Below are 23928 nucleotides of genomic sequence, written 5' to 3' on the forward strand. Positions count from 1 at the left end.
TTAAGCCCACACTCTACTTTTCAAACCCATTAGTTTACAGACCTTAATTTCCAGCTTGCTCTCTGTTCTGGGTAAGGAATAAAATATAGTGTTCAGCTTTTTATGAACTATTTCTGAGATGTCATTTATTTCAAACTCAGATCCAAATTCTTCATAGAGGTAGAAGAGACAGTTTCTCTGCTGCTGTATTTATTTACCTAGGCTCAGAGTTTTAAAAAGTGTTCTTCTATAAAAGTAGGCTCATGTCTTGATGTCCAAGCCAACAACCTCAAACTCTTTAACAACTTAGATCAAAATGGGAAGTGGAAGAGATACAGGTATCAATATTCAGCAACAGAAGCTCCAATAAACCACAGAACCCATGCAAACTCTTCCAAAAAATCTGGGCATGTGCATGACACTCTTTATAATACTGTTTTATAGACAGGATAATATTATCCCAAAGTGTTCTGTCTTAAATGTGTACTCTGTTAAATATGTCAATGTTTTGGTTTGAGTGGGGAGTCTGATTTCATTATTGACCTTAGAGACATCCAAAAGGGAGAATGAGCAGCCATACCTAAAAAACCACTGAAAAAGTAAAAGGACTGTGAAATACTACAAAAAGGACACCAAAGCCTGCTCATTTTGTTGTTACTAGTGCCAAGCATTAGAATATACCTTTAGGGTTTGAGTGGATACCTGACTTTTGCAAAACTGGTTCAGACTAGCTATAATTTTAGTTACGTTTCTTTAAATGTATGACCTATATATTTAGGGCCAAATCTTCAACCCAGCCACAAGCCCGAATAGCTGGACTAGGTTCTGGAAAGTTGTGCAGGGGAAAGAAGAGAGGCATCCACCGCTACAGGCTGCATAGTTCTAGATAGGCTATTCAACTCAATAAGTGAAGCAATTTTGTTCTGCACCTCTAATATAGCCTCACTGTGAGAAGGTGATTGGAGGATTGATGCATATCCTCTGGGCCCACTCTGCCTCTCCTCTACCCACACCCTACATATTGCCAGATAGGAACCCCTACGGAGCTGGGCTCCATATGTGCAGAACTGTGCAAACTTTAAAGAGCCTCTTCAAATCTACCCCCTTCTAACACAATGGAACCACACCAGTTGAGCTGCATGGGAGCTTCAGCAGCTGTGGAAGTGGGTGCTGGCTTTACCCTTCAATGCCTTAATTCAGAGCATCTGGAGATACATTTTTCACCATAGTGTGGGAAGAATTTTCAGGCTCCTTTTATTTTTGTAATCCACACTCAGTTTGCCATATAATTGCATTAGTGCTCTCACCATACAAATGCAAGGGAAAATCTTTGCGATAGAAACTTGTGAAATACCTTGTTAAAAATTACTAGAGGACACTTTCAACATGAGAAGACTGTATTATAATGGCATTTTTATCTCTCATTTGAGAAAGTTTTTACCACATTGGGTCACTGGGATAGCCATATTTAGAATATGTTCAGCTACACTAGAGAAAAATCTTATTGGACCACCTCCAATGTAAATTGTATCCCTATGCTAAAATCCTTTAAGCTGACTCATACTTTATTATGGGCATATAATTGACAAAGCCTTAATTTTATTTTATTTTTTTCCAGATTTTAGAAAATGAATTTCACTGCAACAGATGGCTCTTAGCATATAAAGCCTTTGTTATTAAATTGAGCAGTGGCGTATAATACTATACAGTTGGCTTTAAGTTAAATAAAGGGAAATATCAAATGTTTACAAGATATTAGGTGTAATAATTTTAGAGCAATTTTATTGTTTTATTCAAAATAAAATAGCTTACTACTTTCCATTAGGTTGGCTTTTAACATCTTCAGATGTTTTCTCTCTGTATTTTGGCGTTGTATACAATAACTTATTGTTCTTTCTAACCTCACAATAGTGTGGGACCTCCATCTATTTAACTGATTAGAATTTTGAATGCTTGAGGACCCGTCATGGTTTTTTTAATTATCAAGAGACAAAGCAGCAATATTTGCAAAATAAAATGAAAAAAAATTAAATTTCTACTAGTGCATTTGTCGCTTATATCATTCAAGTGGAGTTATTCAAAGGGAGTTGGCAATTCGTAAAAGATGTAATACTTGAGGCTCAACAGCAAGCTATTCTGATGCACAGTGATGCACAGGAAAGATAAGAGCCACCACAGGAGGCCGATGTGTCTGTACAAGGAGCTTTTTAGCTATCTAAAAAGCTAAAGAGATACATACAGGAAATAGAAGGAGGGGCATGTTACCAAGGAAGTATACATGGGAATAGTGCAAGTATGTGGGGACAAAAATCAGGAAAGCCAAGGCAAAGAATGAGTTACAGCTGGTAAGAAATATTACAGACAACAGGAAGAGGTTCTTCAAATATGTCAGACAAAAAAGAAAGATCAAGGATGGTGTGTGAGTCTACTGCTCAATGGAGAAGGTGAGCCGGTAACAGAAGATGATAGGAAGGCAGAGCTGCTTAAAGCCTACTTTGCTTCAGAATAACAGGTGACTAGACAACTAGCGAAGTTACCATAGACAATAAAGGGGAAGGGATGCAGATCAGGATAAGTAAAGAACATATCAGGGATCTAGATGATCATAATGGTCCCTTCTGACCTTAAAGTCTATGAGTCTCTAACCAATCTGAATGAATTAAAATCAGTGGAGCTGGATGCTATTCACTCTAGAGTACTGAAGGAGTTAGCTGAGGAAATCTTGGTACCACTACCAATAATATTTACAAACTCATGGATTACAGGAGAGGTCCAGAAGACTAAAGAAGGGTCAATGTACTGAAATTTACACTATGCAAGCTAAAAGAGTTAAAAGAAAAAGGTCAAACAATGTTTCAAAATTATCAAAATAATTGACACAGAACAAAATTTGGGTTTTTTGGTTCATGAATACTTAAGAGTTCGACTTTGTCCTTATTTGAGATAGGGACAAATTTTGAACATGAAAGTATTTGTGGGATGGGAAAACTGTTTCCAGTTCAGCTTTAATCATTAGTGAAGGGGGAAGTGCCAGGATTGTGGCCTGATTATCAAAGGTGTTAAACATCTGCTGTTTCTACAGACATTTATGAGATCTGTGGCTGCTCAGTATTTTTGACAATCAGGCCATATTAACTATTTGTTGAATGTTTATGGCATTTCCATTGTGGCTGCAGTGTGTTTATAATGATTTATCCATTCTTTTGCTGTCACTTAGAGAATCTATTTCTTAATTCAAATCAAAGGTAAAAACATATATCCTAGACAACAAGTATATGAACAAAGAACCCACATGACAAAAGGGCTTTAAATACTATTTGAATGAACAGTCCATGTTGGAAGTTTTAAGCAGTTTGCCCACTTGGCAGGATAAATGCATAAGTGGTACTTGAAGCTTTCACACCTTGCCTTTTTTCTGTTCAAGCTGGGTATTGGAACCATTTCTCCCCTTCGCCTGAAGTGAGACCAAATGCCTCTGGGAAAATTTTAATGTAATAATGTATATTCTTACACTTAGTATGGCAGTCTTGGCTATCTTTGGTTCCAAGTGACATCCAATTTAATTTAAATGCTGATATTCCTGTGGAAAGATCTCTATACACACAAACATCCAAGCATCCCCATGTAATGGAATATGCCTATACAGTACTCAGTTTCCAGTGCCTAATTCCAATGCTTTTCATATAGTAGTATTCCACTTGGCATTACATGGCCTTCTTAAACAGCTGCTGCCAGATACATATCTCTAAGACTTTGCTTGTACAGAAGTTGGCATAATATTCTCAGACTTTTCATTATGGAGTCCAACATGACGCGTAGCTGTGTGGAGTGTGATTTTACACTTGTGCAACTGTTTCTAATATACCTTCTCATTGCAATTTCTTGCTGGGCTTATAGGACCTGGTTCTGATCTCATCCCAGTGTAAATTACATGTAATTCCACTGAAGTCAGTGGGGTCTCACAAACAAAAACCAATGCAAAATCAGAACAAGCCAATAAAGTCTCCCCTGTTCTTAGCTTCTTCCTTATTCAAGAGGAAGAAGGGTCTCATTCTATGTTAGGAAACATCAAAAATGTTAAAATGTTGAAAATGGGGATAGAGCCAGGCCAGCCTGTATCTATGCTTACTCTGTTGTGTCTGTATTAGAGCCCTGTGAGTGACTATTTTTTTAATATCGTTCTCGTCCTGCCCTGCAATACCCAGTCCCACTCCTGAGTGCTCCCGCATTGTTTCTTCCTTTTTTATCCCACTCCCACCTGCAAAAACCTTTGATCCTGCAAGAGAGACAGATTTCCCCATGCTACTAAAAAGACAACAACAAAAAAATCCTCAAAACCACAGTTGGTGTGTATATATATATATATATTATAACAGAATTCAGACACAATTTTTACCACTAAAAGAATAAAAAAACTTGCTTAAACCATATAAAAATACTTCAACTCCTGTTATAATAGACATCAAATCTTTCTATCCCTCATTTAAATTTAAGCATTAAAATCTTTATTTAAAAAAAATAGTGTTTTCCTGAAAATTAGTGCAATTTTTTTTGTTTGTTTGTTTTTGCCCACCCAATCCCACCCACAAAGTACATTTTACACACTCCTGCTATTATGGCAGCCAGTCCTCTGGGACCTGTGGGATCTAGTCCCGCTGCAGGATTCTAATCTATATGTTTAAAACATGTTTTTCCCATGTGCAGTTGCTTCTATATCTTGACATGTGTGGAAACTCTTCCAAACTGATTCTGTTTTTTATGTGCTCCTTATTTGCTTATTCTTCTACACTAATATTCTATTGCCATGTTGTAGACAATGTTGAGTGAATGTTAATCGGGGGCTGTGGATGGAAGTAGGAGAGAGAATGTGTGGGGAACACCAAAGCCGTATTATGTAGCTTATTCATCAGGCTCCTTTCAATTGTTCTCTCACCAGATTTACGCTGTTTGCTGGTGATCTCATGTAAGCGAGTCCAAGTTAGCTATTATAACTGATGCTCAGATAAGATGCCAGATTCCCACACGGGGAGATTGATTAATTGCAGCAAAAACCTCTATCCTCTGTTTCTCAATGCATTTTCTCCACAGTATTGTGCATAAGAGAGAATCCAGGTATAAACAGCCATCATTAAAGAAACCGAAGTAATACTGTAATCTCCTCAAATTTTATTTCTATTGATTTTTGGCCATAGACTTGAGGAAAATAAAGAAGAGAAATAGAAAAGATGGTCATGGCACATTTGGTAGAATTAACTAACTGTACCAAGTCACAGTTGTTTTTGCTTGTCAGACGGATGCTTGTTTTTCCACTTCACGATGTAGATTCCAGAAAGCAGTTACTTCTTTCTCTTGCTCTATTTCTGCCTTATGTCTTTTTTCCTCTCAAAATCTTATACTTTTCATGTCATCCTAGGTAATCCACAGCACAACTTTCCTTAGAAGAAAAAAAAAAGTATCCCTCCTTTTCTTCCATTCTGAAGCTAGTTAAATAAAGTCAGTGGCAATAAAATTAAAATTTGGTACATCAGAGAGCGGTTCCTGTCAAAAAGTTACTACTGTGTATGATCCCAATAAAACTGGTTAGTATTAACACATTCTGGCATTTCATGTATGTTTATAGCATCAGGACAACCCCAACAGCTGGATAGTTGAGCTTCATAAAAATTTCTCTTTTTCCTTTGTCGACTTGCATCTAATTCAAAGACTTTGTCAGAAGTTTTTCTGTTTTCCATTTCAATGGAAATAGTGTACATGACAGATTTGTCATGGATTATCATACTGGCAAGAGAATCAGCAAGGAAAAAGTATTTACTTAATCACTCCTTCCTTAAAGCCATTTTTCAATGCATGAAGCAATAACGTTTCATTATGGCATCTTGGGTGAAATTCACCCCTATGCAGAGGAGGCCTATACATCATTTAAAGTCCCCTTATGCCCTATCTATGGTTCTTCAGTGGTACATAGTCCTTGTTTGTGCCCTTTGTTTAGAGGAGGATTTCACAGTGTTGTGCATTAGTTTGCAGTAAGGTTTTCCATTTATAACAGGCTAAAAGCCTTCCCTGGGGACTGCACCTTGACACGGTGAGAAGCCTTGTGTGTTCTAATGGCCCTGTGAGCTATGCCAGAGGGAGTTTTAACTCCTAGTAGGGTCACCCACGCTAGACTGGTCAAAATATAGCAACCAGATGAAAAGCAGTCTATTGGCCTTTCAGTTTAGGGGTTGAGGATATGCCAACAACCAAGCTGCAAAAAAAGATAGAAACCTAACTAGTTACTAATGACTAACTAATTACTGAAAACAGCATGCCAAAGTGCTGGAAGCACTGAGAATTTCTTTACTAATGGTAAAACTAACTATGGAATGGTAGAACAATAGCTGCAGCAACAAAAAAATGCAGTGCTGGTAATGAAAGATATGGACAAACCTAAATGTGAAATTCTTGCAGTAAGTGAATATCAATGGACAGAAATAGGTAGAAAAAAATTCTAAAATGAAAATAAAGTCATGATGTATTTGCAGAGGTGAAATGGTTACCACACACAGAAATATTAATTGACTTCCAGAGCAGAAAAATCGCTCATAGAGTGGGAGACAAATAACTGATTGTTCCAAGGTAGGTTTCATGCACAATATGTAAAAATGACATTTATACAATGTTATGCACCTCCAGACAGTTATAGTGACGAGATCAATGATCATTTTTACAGTTGTCTACAAACTCAAATTGATAATATTCCTAAGCATGACATCTGCTTAGTAATAAGGGGCTTCAGTGCCAAGATTGGGGATGATGACAATAGAGTGGAGAAAGCAATGGGTAAGCTCAGCCTTGGTTCCTAACATCAGAATGGAAAACAACTAATAGAACTGTGCCTGCTATCACGGCTCATAATTGGTGGAACACTGTTTCTTCAGAAGGATATCCATTAATCAACGTAGAATTCCCCAGATGGAACAATCAGGAATCAGATTCACTGTCTATGTATTAGAAGGAAACTTAATTAGTTCTCCAGAACTTCAGAGCATACAGAGGAACTGACATTTGAAGTGACCACAATTTGTGTGTGGCAAGATGGAAGATCAAACCTAAACACAAAAGCACCAAGAAAATTGACAGCAAAAGGCCATCAGATAAGACATTACAGCAGCAATTTCAAATTGAACTGAAGAATGTATTGTCACAGTTGAGGGCCCCTGCACCTGTATTCCCCCTCTGTAGCCCAGAAAGGGCACGTAGTCTTAGGTTTCTGGCTCCCCAGCCATCACCCTCCTGGTCAGAGACATGCATTTCTCTTCATCTTGACTGGAGTTTTTCCAGGCTGCACAGTTCCCTGCCTACACTGTGAATTCCCCAGCAAGTCATACTGCCTAAGCAGGACAGATTTTACCTTCTCATCAGAGGCTTGTGATGAAGTGGGACTGTTCTTAATGTTTCCTCTGAATACTGTGTGGGTGCCTCAGTTTCCCCTATGCATTTCTTAAGTCTCTAGGGGGTGAGATTGTTGCAGAGCAAAGGGCCAGTGTTCATAAATGGCCGGCACTCTGTCTTCTGGCAACTAATGGCCGGGGCCCTTCCCCCCTGCAAAAGGATAGATAAAGGTGTGGGAGAACAAAGGAATCAGGTGACCTCCTGGCCTGGGAAAGGAACAAAGCCCAGAGGAGGAAGGGCTGGAGGGAGAGTCAGTTTGGGGTTGGCTGGGGACGAGGAGTGAGTGCAGACGTGGGTGTCTGGCTTGCGGCCCCCCGAGGATGGACCTGGCTGAGGGATCCTGTTCTCTGTACCTACAAGCTCTGTTTTGGACTGTGTTCCTGTCATCTAATAAACCTCTGTTTTACTGGCTGGCTGAGTCATGTCTGACTGCGAAGTGGGGGTGCAGGACCCTCTGGCTTCCCCAGGACTCCACCTGGGTGGACTCGCTGTGGGAAGCGCATGGAGGGGCAGAGGATGCTGAATGCTCCAAGGTCAGACCCAGGAAGGTGGAAGCCGTGAGAGCGGCTTGCCCTGGAGACAGTCTGCTCACAGAGAGGAGACTTCACCAGAGTCCTGACTGGCTTTGTAGGGAGCAGTTCCAGGGCATCACCCAGGAACTCCGTGACAAGGCTGTAAACAGCTTAACTGTCCATAGTTATAAGTTATCACACAGCTTTTTCTAAACAAGCACATTTATTCTTAAGGTGAAAGCATTGCAGAGAAAACATATTAAAAATAATGAAAACCTACATGCTGTGATGCTGTATGATTAAAGATGACCATTTATATCATTGATATTACCACTGTTATAAAATTACCATGTAAGGTGTCAATGGAAAAGTATAATCATACTTCAGAGATTGTTCTGGTTAAGTCCATATATCATCTGTGTATTTGAAGTTCTGAATATTGGCTATGTACTTGTATCTTAAACCTATGTTGTGTTCCTGGGAGATACCCTCCATATAAATTTACATCAAGGCTAGACAGCTATATGTTGATGGCCCATTAAGGACTCTCCAATCTCACAATGGGCCATAGAAGAAACTCATCCCACCCAGGTAGCTCTTCCTGAGGATTTCTCATACAGCAAGGGGCCAATAGCCACCCCCTGTGATTCAGCAAACCATGTAAGGACGTATGCTCATGTGACCCTGGACTCCATCTTGGGCCAGTAACTTTCCATGCATTTGGGACAGGAAATTTCCAGGCACCTGGCAAAGGATATAAAAGACACCTGAGATATCTCCATTTTGTTTCTTTCCTGCCCTAATTCTCTGGACTGTAGATTTACAACTAAAAGGAGCACCTTGAACTCTGGACTGAGGACCAGAGAGACTTTACAAGGCAGCAGACTATTCCATCACTGCTCCAAACATGATATAAAGACTTTGCAATCATTTACATGTATATGATCTATTAACTATTTATATCTCTGCTTTTCTTTAATTAATAAACCTTTAATTATTTTACTAAGGATTGGCAGACAGCATGATATTTGGGTAAGATCTGAAATGTGTATTGACCTGAGCAGGGCCGGCTTCAGGGTTTTTGCCACCCCAAGCAGCAAAAAGGAAAAAAAAAAAAGCCGCAATCGCAATCCGCGGCACTTCGGTGGCAGCTCTACCATCACCGCTTCAGTCTTCAGCAGCAATTTGGCGGCTGGTCTTTAGCTCTGACAGGAAGTGAGGGACCTGCCGTCGAATATCCAGACATGCTGCCCCTCTCCGTTGGCCGCCCCAAGCAGCTGCTTGCTGGAGCCGGCCCTGGACCTGAGGGTACGTATCTGATCCTCTGGGATTAGCAAGAACCTCTCATATGGTGAATGAGGTTTTCGGTAACCCCTCAGCATATTAGACCTGTTTATTTGGTTGGGAACCAAGGGCCGGAATGCCTAACGGGGACTGTGTTTGGCTTCTGGTTAGCCAGCATGGTGCTACAGAAGCTATTTTGTTACTGGCTAGGTGAATCTTATTATAGAATAAATCACCAGCTTGAAGATTGTCTGCCCTATTTCTTGCAGTCCGCCCTGAGTGTGGTATTCTCAGTGTGGCCTTTCCAGGCACTTGGTCACACATGCGTACTAATAAGCTTACCAGAGATCACCCCAATTCCAACAAAGGCTCTGGCCAGTGACCAGTCCTTCAAACCGCCCCAGTGTTTTTTTTCTGTGGTTACAAGTCCATAACCCTCTTGGCTCAGAACAAGCACACTTGTGCAATCGTGCTAGAATAATTTGTATAGTGGGGGTGCTGGGTGCCATTGAACCAAACTGTCAGTCCTGTATATGATGAAAACCACTTCAAGCCTAGTTCCAGCACCTATGCACTTGTGAATCTGTTAATCACACCTTTATAGAGTTTGGGAGTCTGATCTTGTCCCCATGTAACAAGTGATCATCAGAGGTCCTCTCCTCTGGGCAAAGTTTCAAAATGCAGGGTTTTTGGCATAACCCAGTGGGGAAGAGTGGGAGGTACACTTTTTAAAAGTGGTCTTTGTATCTCATAACACTTCCGAGGCTTTACATTAGCATATCTCTCCTCTTCCCCTCCGAGATGTTACATACAATCCCACAATAATGCATAAACAGTTGCATTTTTAATAAAATGAACTCCTAAGATACTTAAACTTAATTCAGTAACCTTTAACTTAATTTAATAATGTTTGTCATGGTATTGCAGGAAATTGCCAAATCTGTCATATATTTCAGGTGCTACAAGACTTAGATCCACCACAAAAAGTCAGCATTGATGTGTCATGGTCCTTTTTGTATGAGTGTCATGGGGTGCACCACTCACTTCCGGGCTGGCGCCTCCTTCTGGTCACTCTGGGGATTCGCTCTTGAAGTCAAGATCTCCTTCCGCAGTTTGCATGCCCTCGCGCTGTCTCTGGTCTGCAGTTCCTTTTGCTCCAAGCCCCTCAATGTCCTCTTCATGACTTAGCTCTCTGGCTAGGTCACTCAGTGTTCCCCCTTCCAGGGTTCAGTCCACCAACAGTCGTAGACAGTCTTCCCATTCACTGCCTCGGTTCTATGCCACGCCTATGGTGGCTGGTAGGGGAACCTAGGCTTGCCCTCTTCTCTGGGTTCCAGTTCAGGGACCCTCAGCTCAGCGGCTCTGGGCTTCCTTTCTCTACCCTTACTGCTCCTTCCCTGGACTGCTTCCTACCAGTCTGGTTCCCCTTCTCTCTGGGTGTACCAGCTCCCAGAACCCTCCTCCCTCTTCTCTGCCCTTTCTTACCCACAGCCCTTTTCTGTTGTCAGCTACCTGGCTTTATAGGCCCAACCTGTTCCTGCCCAGCTGAGTCTGCTTTCAATTAGCTCCTGGCTCCTCCTCCAGCTGCAGAATGTGGAGTTAACTGGGCTACCTGGCCACTTTAACCCCTGTCAGTCCAGTGTAGGATGGACACCCTATCACAATGACAGTATCAGAGATGGCACAGTAACGGGTTGGTTTCTAGACAAGCAAACCTAAAGTCTGAATTAGTGAAGATACGTGGAACTGTGTGAAAGAAAGGAAACAAATCAAAGCAAACATCAATGCCTCAAAAACACTTTCAGAAAAATCAGCAGCAAAAATGTGTTTAATAAAATAGAAAGAAATAAAAATCAGCATTAGACGAGATGAGAGGAAATACAGAGGTAACATTGCCAAAGAAACTGAAGCAGCTGCTGAAAGAAGTGACTGTAAAATACTTTAACAACTCAACAGGATTCTAACTGGCAAGTTTACACCATCCGGAGGGCCTATTAAGGATAAAATAGGAAAGGTCTAAACAATGGAAAAGAACAACCGTGGGAGCTCTTTAAAGAGTTGCTAAACAAACTAACAAAACAAGAAACTATTGATATTAACAAAGATTAAAACCCCCGAACTAGACATTGTAACATCTCACATCCCAAAGAAAGAAATTAAAAAATGCAATAAAAAAAACCTGCATGTGAAGACCAAGTCACTGGGGAAAGAGTGAAAACGTGTAATGATGAGGATGTTAATGAAATCTCCGAACTTGTCAATAAAGTATGGGATCAGGAAAAGTCTTTAAAAAAAAATAATTGAAAATGCAGATTCTGGTCAAGCAAAACATTTTGTGAATTCAGGTAAATTTCAGTGAATCATTTCATCTGAATTTTAAAACTTTTTTTTATATTTTGACATTATGAAAATGAAACATTTAAATTTTGGGGACTAGACTCACAAGGGGATTTAAGTATTATTCACAAAACCGAAGGAGGGGAGGATAGTGTTCCCCCTTATAACCTATAGCTTAGTGGCTAAGGTACATAGCTGGGAGGTAGGAAACCCACTTTAGAGCAGCAATTTGAACCCAGGGCGCCTCTCTCCTGAGTGAATTCCTTAATCACCACTTTTAGGTGTTCTGGAATGGGTCTCTCTACATCTGTCATGTTGAAGCTGTTCCACTTTGTATAAAATACTTGAATAGTCATTTGGCCAGAAAAAGATAGTGAGACCACCCACTCGGAAGACGGGATAAATAGGGTCCAGTCCCTGAACCAAAGAATATTTATTTTTTATAAAAAGGGGGACTGCTTCAACTGGAGAGACTGAGCGAGTTCCACCCCTGAATAGCCAATAATTAGGGCACTTAGTGGGGAGACCTGATTCAAGTCCCTGTTCTAGAGCAGAGATTTGAACCTGGGTTTTCTGTATCCCAGGTGAGTTGCCTAACGACTGGGCTGTTGCATATAAAGCATGTGGTACCACCACCACCTCTATTTTTGTGACATTAGCCTTTCATTTCCTTTGCTTTTATTAAAATTTCCCAAAATGAAACAGTTGGGTTTGAAACAAAATATTCTGCTTGGGTTAACATTAACTGTAGATGAATCGTTAGGCACTCTTTCGAGTTTGAGGCACAATGCAATTTGCCTTGTGGTATTTCAACACTGAAAAGCCAGAGTATTTGCTGTAGCTATATCAGGAAGCTACTTTGTTGTTGTACAACTTTAAAAAGTAACATAAAATGGCATTTCACCCAAGCTGAGAGGAAAAAAAAAGTGTTGTCTAGAACTGCAATATCTATTCAAATACTACTTTGTGAGAACTCATTGCAGTCTGTAATGTCTAGGACCAGTAGTCCATGGTTTTACTATTTATGGTAGAGGTTATTTTTTATAAATATGCTCATGACAAATCATTGGCAAGAATATGAAATTTGCATATAAAGTCACATTTCATTCAGGTCTAGAGTCTTCATAAAAAACAAACTAAAAGTAAAAAATGTTTTTCTGCTGTTCCGTCTTCGGAATATGATGAATATTTAAGCTATGCCAAATCCAGACAAACCCTAAATAATGTTCAGTAATTAAGAAGGAAGGGCGTGGAGTATTTTACCCCATATTTACAGGACCTTTAACATGAAGTGGTTTGACACAATGTGCAGTCAACTAAAGGAAGTATTACTCAAAGCAAACAAACTAAGGAGATGATCTTGAGTGGAAATTAACACCCTTTCTTTTAACTTGTCTTCAACTGGTGCAATTTTCTTTTTCATATCACTGTCACCTTTGCCCCTCAAACTTTTCTATTGCCTATGTTCTCTAAGCTTGTCCCACCCTTCAAGGTCACTCTAGTCTATGGGTATGTCTATACTACGCACCCGCTAGATCAGCGGGCAGTGATGAATTCAGCGGGGGTCGATTTATTGCATCTAGACTAGATGCGATAAATGGACCCCCGATCGCTCTCCCATCGACTCCTGTACTCCACTGGCGCGAGAGGCGCAGGCAGAGTCGACGGGGGAGCGGCAGCAGTCAACTCACCGCAGTGAAGACAGAGTAGATCCAAGTATGTTGACTTATTCACATAGCTGAAGTTGCATAACTTAGATCGATTCCCGCCCCTCAGTGTATACCAGACCTATGTGATGGGGCTTCCTGGTTCAAGTTTCCAATCAAGGACCCAAACGTGGTTTAGGCCTGAACTATTAATACATAGGTCAAACAGAACAGCACTGTAATTATATCTTCATCCTGATTTGACTCATTATTGGAGGTTTAGGATCATTTGCTGTGACTCTGCATTTTTCCCTAGATGTCTAGGATACCCACATTTAATAGGCTTGGTTGTGTTCATTTACATAGTAGGAAAAAATAATTATCTGCATGGAAGACCACATCTATGTTCTGCAGCAGGTCAGACTAGATGAATATAGTGGGGTCCCTGTTAGCCTTAAAATCTATGAAACTGTGCGGCCCACTATGAGCTGGCTGCTTTGCAATGTTTTGGAAGACCAGGGCAGCCAGAAACCCATATTAACTGGCTACCTGGGGAATCCCTAGGTAGTGCAGAGCCAGCATAGTGGGTTTATGCCAATCTCAAATTGGCCTCTGGCAGAGAGGGAATAGCAAGAGTACCTCTATTCTTCAGCAGCCATGGATAGTTAGAACAACCCCTTTGTGTGATAATAATCCAGATGTAATTTAGAGCAGCCATGAGGCTTTATGCTGTGCCAACTGCTGACCTAGCCAGCCCCAAGACCGGAGAGTTGCAGAGGTGATATAAAGACTTTTTCTTTACTCCCTCCCAGCAAGTCCTCTGCTGATTGTAGCTTGGCCAAATCAAAAACGCTGAGCCCATATTTCTCTTGTACCAGTTCCTCAGAATCCTCCTGTGAGAGGATGAGAAAAGATTTTTCCAATCCCCAAGCTGGCTGGGGCTATGCCCCAAAGCACGTGTTATCCAAGATCTGTACAGAGCTCCTATGCATGCGCTCTGTATGCCCTTAACAATACTGTTTGTATAACTTATTATGTGCTACTTACACAATTCCATAACTGTAGATAGTACTTAAAGTAGGTAAATTCCAATTCTGGAGAGCATGCAGTCTAAACTAGGGGTCGGCAACTTTCAGTACACGGCCCATCAGGGTAATCCACTGGTAGGCTGCGAGACATTTTGTTAACATTGACTGTCCACAGGCACAGCCCCGTGCAGCTCCCAGTGGCCGTGGTTCACCATTCCCGGCCAATGGGAACTGCAGGAAGTGGCGCGGGCCACAGGGATGGCGAACCACTGCCACTGGAAGCTGCAGAAGGCCATGCCTGTGGACAGTCAATGTTAACAAAATGTCTCGCAGCCTACCAGTGGATTACCCTGATGGGCCGTGTACTGAAAGTTGCCGACCCCTAGTTTAGACTGCATGCTCTCCAGAATTGGAATTTACCTACTTTAAGTACTATCTACAGTTATGGAATTGTGTAAACAAAACAAAACTGTAAACAAAACGTCTCACAGTTCGCCAGTGAATTACCCTGATGGGCCGCGTGCCGAAGGTTGCCGACCCCTGGTCTAAACATGTAATACTACAAAGCCTTATTTTGTTTTTAAATAGTGCTTGCTTTGCAAATATATGACAATAGAAATAATTCATTCTTTGAGTAAATTTATTTATGATAAACTATTGGAAATGACAAGTGCAATTAAGGACAAGCAAATGAGCTTTATTTTATTTATTTTTAATCTGGAAAGATGTTCAGTACTAATACTCCCTCTTGTGGTTAAAAAAAGAAATACAGAGTCCACTAATTTGCATCTACAAATTGGGCCTGACTCTCTGCTCCATTACACCTGTTCTTTGTCAGTGTAGCTCCAAGCCAGTGGCATTACAATGAGGTAAAATAGGCTTAACAGGGGGGAGAATGAAGCCCAATGACTTGAAGGTGAATATTTCAGAAATGAGGCCAGATTACATGGTATAACATACTTCTCACAATATAGCGACTGTACTGGTCTGCCACCTAAAAGTACTTAGACTAAAGATTATCAAATCACTAGAGCATTTATGGTTACATCTACAGAACACCAAAACCTAGAGCCAATTCTGCTCACATATGGGTTTGAGAAGGCCATACTGAGGCCATCTTCATTTTGCAACACCCTATTGCATCTGTGTAGATTTTGCAAGATCCACATGGGGCTGTGCAGAATTATGGTGATACATTAAATCTTCGGTATTCATAATGTAGGTTTCAAATTTTTAATAACTACATAATTCTATCTAAACCCAAAACTAGTCCTCACCAAAGCCAACATTTTCCAAAAAATGGAATTAGAAGAGAGAAAAATTAGGATAAAAGTCAGATCACTTGTTCTGTGGCTTTTTTTAACCCTCACCTCAAAACATCTTAATCAGTTTTGCATATAACTTTCAAGAAAATTTTTTTCTCCTGGCATGCATACCAATCTGTGACGTTTCAGGTAGATTGGTTTACTTTCTGGGAAAGTGTGTGTGTTTGTGGGTGGGTGAGAGAGAGAGAGAAAGGCTTAGAATGGAATGACAGTAGAGTCGTACTTAAGTTGGAGCTACTAACATCTCTCCATAAAACTCAAATATTTGTTTAACTTGCTAATTTTCAGCATCTACTGTGACTATATAGGGCCAGATTTGGGAGTCTTTACTTTCTCTGGTTAGCCCTTACTCATGCCATTACCCTCAATGAAGAAAATGGGACTACTTGCACGAGTAAGTGCTCACACAGGGAATAGCTGCACAACCCGGGCCATAGTAATTGCAGGCGGTAGCAGCTCTCCTGATAGTTGTTAGAATCCAGATTGTTGCCAGGGAAAAATGAAGTGGTTGCTTGAGAAGTCATTTAAATATTGTAATCCTGTAGACTGGTAGTTTTCAGCCAGTGGTCCACAGACCCCTAAAGAGGTCCAGAGAATATGTCTAAGATTTGCAAAGTGGTCTGCACATCCATTTGAAATTTTTTACAGGTCCACAAATGAAAAAAGGTTGAAAACCACTGCTGTAGACTTATCCTTTTTGGTGATGTGAAAGGATTTTAAAAAAATGCTTATTCTATGGTAGACATAGATTTATTGTGAATTCAGGAATTAGTAGGTATGGATATTAATATCATTCCTGCCCTCCAGTAAGTTCTCTTTCCATCACTTTAGTAGGAGAGGCCAGACCCTTGACTTTAGCATTTAATATTGTAGAACACGTTTTATTCATCTGAAAGAGATGGAATTTGAGCACTCTTGGTTATTAGAACAAAAATGATCCAAATGGTAGAATTTTAACACTAACACAGGCACTTCGATATTAATTAATTACTTAATAATAATATACTTATACATATAATCATATTGTAATTTTTGACAAAGCCACCAAAGACAGAGAAATTCCAAGATTTGTGGCTCAATCTCGTGTACGACAAATGTGTGGCCACTGAACAGAAGAATATCATGCAGGAACCAGGGAGTTGGGGCAGCAAAACAATGGTGAACTGGAGAAGCCAGGGTAAAGATATGGTGGGGAGTGAAACACACCTGGTTCGTATTCAGCCTGCTGCCGGCCTAGGTGAACAGAACCCCAGACCAGCAGCGGGCTGAGCGGGCTGTCGGCATAAGATCAACATTTTAATTTAATTTTAAATGAAGCTTCTTAAACATTTTGAAAACTTTGTTTATTTTACAATACAACAATAGTTTAGTTATATAATATATAGACTTATAGAAAGAGACCTTCTAAAAAACATTAAAATGTATTACTGGCACACGAAACCTTAAATTAAAGTGAATAAATGAAGACTCGGCACACCGCTTCTGAAAGGTTGCCGACCCCTGGGTTAGGCCCTGCCTCCCTTCGGAGACACAAACTCTGGAGGTGCAGGCAACTGGTGAATTCCCCACTTTCCCAGGGGTAGGGGAGGCAGGCTTTGGCCACGGGGCTTCGGGCTCTGTCTACACGGTGGCAGGCTCCGGCCCCAGGCTCACCACCCCTGCCATTGTCCCTGGGCCCCACTGCCTCCCTGTCCATCTCCCCATCCAGGGCTTAATTTGTCCCAGGGCTTGCTGGGGCTGAGTAAGTCTGCTATGAAAAGTGGTATTAACAAACATGCCAATATCACTTTTGACAGCAGAAGACTTACCAGCTAGCAAGTCGTAGAAGGAAAAAAAGCGCAACCAAAAAAGCAAAAGAAACAACAACAGAAAGACAAGAACGTGTAAAGCACTTTATTTGTGTTTCCATTCTGTTTAGATCCAGTAAAGAATAGAGACAACTGTAAATTATTTTTATTACTGAGTCTGAAAAAACCCTACATAAATAAATTGCGATGATTTGGACATGTATATGTGCCTATTTATTTAATAAACGTTAGGAAAAACAATTATTTTAGGAAAAATTGTCAGCATGGCCACCAGCAAGAGTCTGAGGCCACCAAAAAATTTGTTGTGAGAGAACCCCTGATGTTACTTGGGCCTAAATTTGTCAACCTCTTTGGAATCCTCCTGGATGAAAGATGCTATATAAATGTTATTAAATTTGAAATCTCACATTTTTTCACATACGTCTTATGTTCTTTCTATTGGTCAAGTGCCATCTCATCTTCCCCTGTCAAGGATTAATATTTTGTTTAAAAAAACTTCAAAAATATCAGACAACAGGAAAGTGATAATTCAGAACTTGTTACAGCCACTCTGGGCAATGGTTATCAAATGAATTTTTGGTGTGACTGCTCAAGTGCCACAGCAAATTCATAGTGGCTGCAGTTTTGAGAGTTAAAATATTATATTAGTAACAATCTAGTCCTGTGGTTATTTGAAAGTGTCATCAATAAAAAACAAATCTCTTCAATGTAAAGAATAATAGGTACTCTTATTTTATACAACATGTATACAGTTATCACTAACTATATCCATTTTTTAAAAAAGTTGGTTGTAACAAAAGTGTGTATAGCCACATGGTAGCCACATGACCCCCCAAAAGTCATGGTAGTTGAACATGAAGTCCCTGGTGGCTGCATGCAGCCACTGGGGCCACACTTATTCTAGGGATCAGTTATAACAGGCTTTCAATTTCTTCTCTAAGGCCGGAATTGTGAAAAATAGCCTAAAGTCCTTATATAGGTACCTAAGAGTGGGATTTTCAAAAGCTCCTAAAGGACCTAGGAGCACAAGTATGAAGTAACTGGGACATGTGCTCCTAAGTCACTTAGGGGATTTTAAAAATCCCATCCTTAAGTGCCCAAATCTGGATTTGGGATCCTAACTGGGATCCTAGGATCCTGTTTCTGAAAATTTTGGCCTGTATCTTTGTTCCCAGTGACTTGAGTCCAAGTATCTTTTTGTCAAGTGTCTTCATCCTGAAAGGTAGCAAACATAATTTATAATCTAATGTTGATTATTTTCCACTCTCTGAACCAAATGTATTGGAGCAAAAATTTTGAAAATACTAATTGCATGTGACTGTCTTGAATAATGATCTGCAGTTGTTCCATGTGTGGAACAGTATTTCATGGCTAATTTGGAAGGGTTAGTGCCAGTGAGAAGATCAGCCTATGTGGCTATATTCTGAACATGTTTACTTCTCACTAGAGAGCTATCATATTGTTTTTAATTTTTAATTTCTATGTTTGACAGTATTGTAAAGACACTTGATGCATTGTGCAAGAGCTGGACCGTAAAGAGCAATCTCAACAGACAATTTCATGCAACATTAATTATTACCTATTTTTCAGCTGCACCACAGTGACAAGCATAGTGTTTGTCATGCTAGCTGAATTCATCGTAATAAATTCCTCTTTTGTGTTTTCCTACAATTTACATGGAATCAGTAGAGGTGAAGATGACTAAGGGGCGTTGCTTACATCTGTTTTAATTTCTGAATCCTATGAATCAAATTTTAAGTAGGAGAAGTCAACTCAGAGTTACTTTCCAAAATTTTGCAGCTGCATAAGTTGGAACTGGAATGACTGCCCTGTGTAGCCCTTACACTCAGATTCTTGGATTCTTTGTGCATCACCACTGGAGATCTGAATTCTTCGAAAATAACTGGGACAGCAGCAGTTTACTGATGCTCGCCAGCTTCTGTAGGGGGATGTTTATTTGTGTGGGGATGTTTATTTGTGTCAGTTTTTCTTGCTCCAGTTCCCAGGATAAATTTTCTATCAGTTACTAGATGTTGGTCCCACTGAGGCCAAGGTTCTATTAAACCAGAGTGAATGTATTGGCATCTTCTGTAATCAAATGAGTAGGGGAAGGAGACTGAAAGCCAAGACACCTGGTTTCCATTCCTGACCTTGCCACTGACTCACTGGGGACTAGATTGGACCAGCCTTCCCGTGGCTGCACAGGGGAATAAGGCTCCCTTAATAGTCTGCTTGATCCTGGTAAGATTTTGACTCCAGCCATGGTGAGGAGAGGGGGAAAAATAGCAGAGGAGGCTACCCTGCAAGAAAGTAGGCAGGCAAGGGACAGAGAGAGCCAAGAGCCCTGCCCCCTCTCCCCCTATTTGCCTGCTAGATTAACCAGCCAGGTGCAGAGCAGGCAATAACTTGCTCCCCAAACAGAGATAAAGTAACTTACTCCCATGCTCTGTGTGCAGGGAGATGAGAGGAGAAACTGAGATTGAAACTGTATGTATTCTCTTCTTCACTCCTGGGCCAACACAGCTTAGGGCTGCCAACTTTCTCATTGCAGAAAACCGAACATCCTTACCCTGTCCCTGCCCTGCCCCTGCTCTGAGGCCACGCCCCTTCTCATAAGCCCTGCCCCTGCTCACTCTGCCCCCCCCTTCCTCCATCGCTTGCTCTCCCCCACCCTCACTCATTTTCACTGGGCGGGGGCAGGGTGTTGGGGTGCAGGGGGGGTGAGGATTCTGGCTGGAGGTGCAGACTCTGGAGTGGAGCCATGGATGAGGGGTTTGGGGTGTGGACTCAGGGCTGGGGCAGGGGGTTGGAGTCTGGAGAGGGGGTGAGGGCTCCAGCTGGGGGTGGAGGATCTGGTGTGGGGCCAGGGATGAGGAGTTTGGGGTGCAGGAGGGGGCTCTAGGCTGGAGTTTGGAGTGTGGCGGGGTGGGGGCTCTGGGTTCCCGGCCAATGGGAATTGGAGAGCCAGATCTCAGGGTTGGGGCAGCACGTGGAGTCTCACTGGCCACCCCTGTGACTACGGGCCACAGGGACATGCCGGCCGCTTCCGCGAGCCATGCAGAGCCAGGGCAGGCAGGAAGCCTGCCTTAGCCCCAGTGCGCCGCCGAGCAGACTTTTAATGGCCCGTTTAGTGGTGCTGACCAGAGCCACCAGTGTCCCTTTTCAACCGGGCGTTCCATTCGAAAAACGGATGCCAGGCAAACCTAATACAGCTACATGCTGCCCCTTACTCTGGGCAGATGGCCAAGTAACAAATAGCTCTGGGTAAGCTAGAGCAAGTTACTTAGAGCCTGATTTTCATTTACTGTCAGGTCCCATTTAAACCGCTCTGGCAGCATGAAGAGACTTTGGCCTTAAACTGAGCTATTTACATCTACCATGAGGCCCCTTTACATTGCCAGCACATGTAGATGAGTATCAGGCCCATAATTATTCAGTGCTTCAATTTTACCCATATGTAGAATGAGTGAAATAATATTTTCCCATCTCACAAGGGTGTTATGATGCACTCAGTTTATAAAATGCTTTGAGATCCTTGAATGAAAAGTATTAGTTACATTACTTACATGTACTGGAGGTCATTTTTTCCCTTCACTTGCACATGTACTTTCCTTGAGCAGTGGACAACTGTGTTGATATCTTCTGTATCCCTAATTCGTCTCCCAGCAGGTCACAGGAGCAAGTGTTCAGGATTCATTGTAAAATCTTGCTTGTAAATGAGGTAACATCTGTTCTTTATAGATGAACTTGCTACTGCAGTGCAACAAGCCAGCCAAAGCATGGGGTTTATGTACCTCAGTAATCCATTTAGCATTTCTGATATACTCCAGATTTTAGAATAATTACAACCATATTTAGTCAGATGCCTCTTCCTGGATCCTTGTGTATTCTTCCTTAAAATGTTTTTTAAACCAATTGTACTGTTAGAATTTTATACCTTTTTTACTGCAGATTCAGAAATGTGTTCCTTAATTTCTCTGTTTGTGTTTTCTTTTGTCGTGGTCTTTTACACTGCCTGGGATTTTAGTATTCTTAAGCAAACATGGTGGGATCAACATGGTGTGTAGTAGTAGTCATGCCATTTAAGCAACAGAAAAATTGTTTTGGACAAAAAATAGTTTTTTGAGTAAATTAATTTTGGGGGGAACAGTGCCGTCTTTCAATGGAAAATTATTATTTATCATATATATATATGATAAATAATAATTTATCATATATATATGATAAATATATATATATGATGCCAAATGCCAAATATTTCAATTTGGAAATGCTGAGGTAGAGCCTCATGTCCCATGATACACCATGGTCAGAGCCTCCCATAATGCACTGCCTTGCCTCTCCAAGAGAAGAGAGACACCTAGCTAATGCCATCCTAACAAAACCCACACCCAAAGAATTAAAAAACACAAAACTCCACCCCACAAAAAACAAAACAAAACAGTACAACTCACATGATATCAGTCAATCATCACTCAGCTCATACTGATTGTGTTATTTCCTTTTCCCTTACCCTTTGACTGTCTAGTGTGCTTGGATTGCTGAACTTTTCAAGACTGGAACTAACTTTTAAAATTTCTGAGTACAGTGTCTAGTATATTAAAGCCACATTCTCAGCCTCTCGGTGCTACCGTAATAAAACTAAAAAATAATAATCCTTGTTCAGTGCATGCAAAACTCTTGCTGGTTTCATATAGAGCTCTAAGTTAGTGAGCATTAAGTAGCTACAGGATTAATCCATAATGTGGGATAGATTTAGTTTTCTGGCTGTTAACAAAAAATTATCTGATTTAAATAAATATGGGGCTGTACTCATCTATAGGCGGATACTTTTCAGCACGAAGATCTTGAAAATCACTCTTTTGGACCAGAGATCAGGAAAGAAGATTCTAATAGATAGTGCAGTCTGTTCATTGAGCCACCTGGGAAGGAATTTTACCCCAAACTTCTCCTAGGGCACTTGGGCTCTGCTCCATCTTCTGGGACTCAAAGCTATATATAACTGGCCGAGTCTAGCCCAATGAAAGCTGCTGGAATGAACAAGAGGAGTGAGGATGGTAGTTCATAATGCAACTTTCCCCATTTGACACTTGTGACCTTACATTTACAGTTCAGAGGTATGTAATTTGCCACTAGACTTAGTGGCAGCTTTGTAGGAGTGCAGCTACTCCTAAAAATATCATAATGGAGGAAAAGTTGCAGAGGGGCTGTGCAGTGCCCATGGTGGATAGTCATGCCTGTGGTACCATGAGTCATCATGTAGAACTTTGCTCAGGAAGACTGAGACAAATATGTTTTCTTGTTTTCTTGTTTAAAATAAACAAATTACTCTTCTATTTGTGTGCCTCTGCCTCCTTTGTTCTCCCTTCATTGAAACACGTTTCTATACACATTAACATCAATTTTATAGCTGTTAGATTTCTTTATCAAATACCAAACTCAGATGTTTTAACTCCACCTAGATATCTGTAATCTGCTATCTATTGGCAGCTGTCTCAGCTTTACCAGGGATAGTATACTATTGTATGTAGTGTTGTTGTAGCTGTGTCAGTCCCAGGATATTAGAGAGACAAGGTGAGTGAAGTTGGTCCCATAAAAGATATTATCTCACCAACCTCGTCTCTGGAAATATTGGTAGTTATTTGATTTGAAAGATATTATCTCACCAACCTTGTCTCTGGTAATATTGGCAGAACCAGTTTTTCTAAGGTTGAAGTGTTCTTTTTCTTTACAGGGTGAAAGAGGTTTGCCTGGGCTACAAGGTTTAATTGGGTTTCCTGGAATGCAAGGACCTGAAGGTCCCCCTGGGCCACCAGGAATTAAGGTAGGGTACATTTAATACTTATGTGGGAAGATTTCCCTAAACCCTTGTCGCTGTGAAAGACCAATATATCCCATTTTTCTTACAGGGTGATACTGGAGAACCAGGGCTCCCAGGAACAAAAGGAACGAGGGTGAGTATCTGCTTACATTTAGTTTTAATAATTTTGAAGAATGTAGGTTAAGATTTTTAAGTCTTAATGGTTAGCTTAATTTTTCATTAGATATGTTCGCTCTTTGCCAAGTGCAAGATAATGTCAGCCCCCTCTTTGAGTTAGTCAATGGCTGCCTGTTAGTTTCAAAATTCTTGCTCTCGCCTTCAAGGGTCTGCAGCATGCTGCCCCTGCCTATGTCCTCTTACATTACCTACCCAGTTCTTATTACTCTACCATTTATACTGGTCTTGACTGTCTTCATGCTTCCCTCTCTTCCAAAGGTTGCCTTTTCTCATGCTCTGTTATACCTGGAAACCCCTGCTCAAGCTTGTTCACTAAGTCACCTCTCTCACCTACTTTAAAAGCCTCCTAAAAAAAATCACTTCTGCTGTCTCTCCCATAGGAAGTGATCAGGGAGGACAGGAGACACACACTGACACACAAGTTAACAGAAACATTAATATATGTGTATGGCAGGGGGCTCAATCCTGCAACCATTAAAGTCAAAGGCAAAACATCTGTTAACTTCAGTAGTGCTGGCCCAGGCCCTTCTGAGTATCTCTGTGATCTTATTGATGCCACTCTCTTGTGCTTCTTCTTACT

General features: G+C 41.0%; 1 protein-coding gene across 1 annotated transcript in view; it reads left to right on the forward strand.

The window, feature by feature from the left end:
- The window catches only part of COL4A1 (collagen type IV alpha 1 chain), a 217260-nt gene that overhangs the window by 88629 nt on the left and 104703 nt on the right, over positions 1-23928 (forward strand). Inside the window, exons 3-4 of the mRNA XM_045007958.1 lie at positions 23085-23174; positions 23260-23304. Coding sequence (XP_044863893.1) covers positions 23085-23174; positions 23260-23304 — 135 coding nt within the window. The remainder of the gene's footprint in view (positions 1-23084; positions 23175-23259; positions 23305-23928) is intronic.

Source organism: Mauremys mutica, chromosome 1 (genome assembly GCF_020497125.1).
Source record: "Mauremys mutica isolate MM-2020 ecotype Southern chromosome 1, ASM2049712v1, whole genome shotgun sequence".
NCBI lineage: Eukaryota > Metazoa > Chordata > Testudines > Geoemydidae > Mauremys > Mauremys mutica.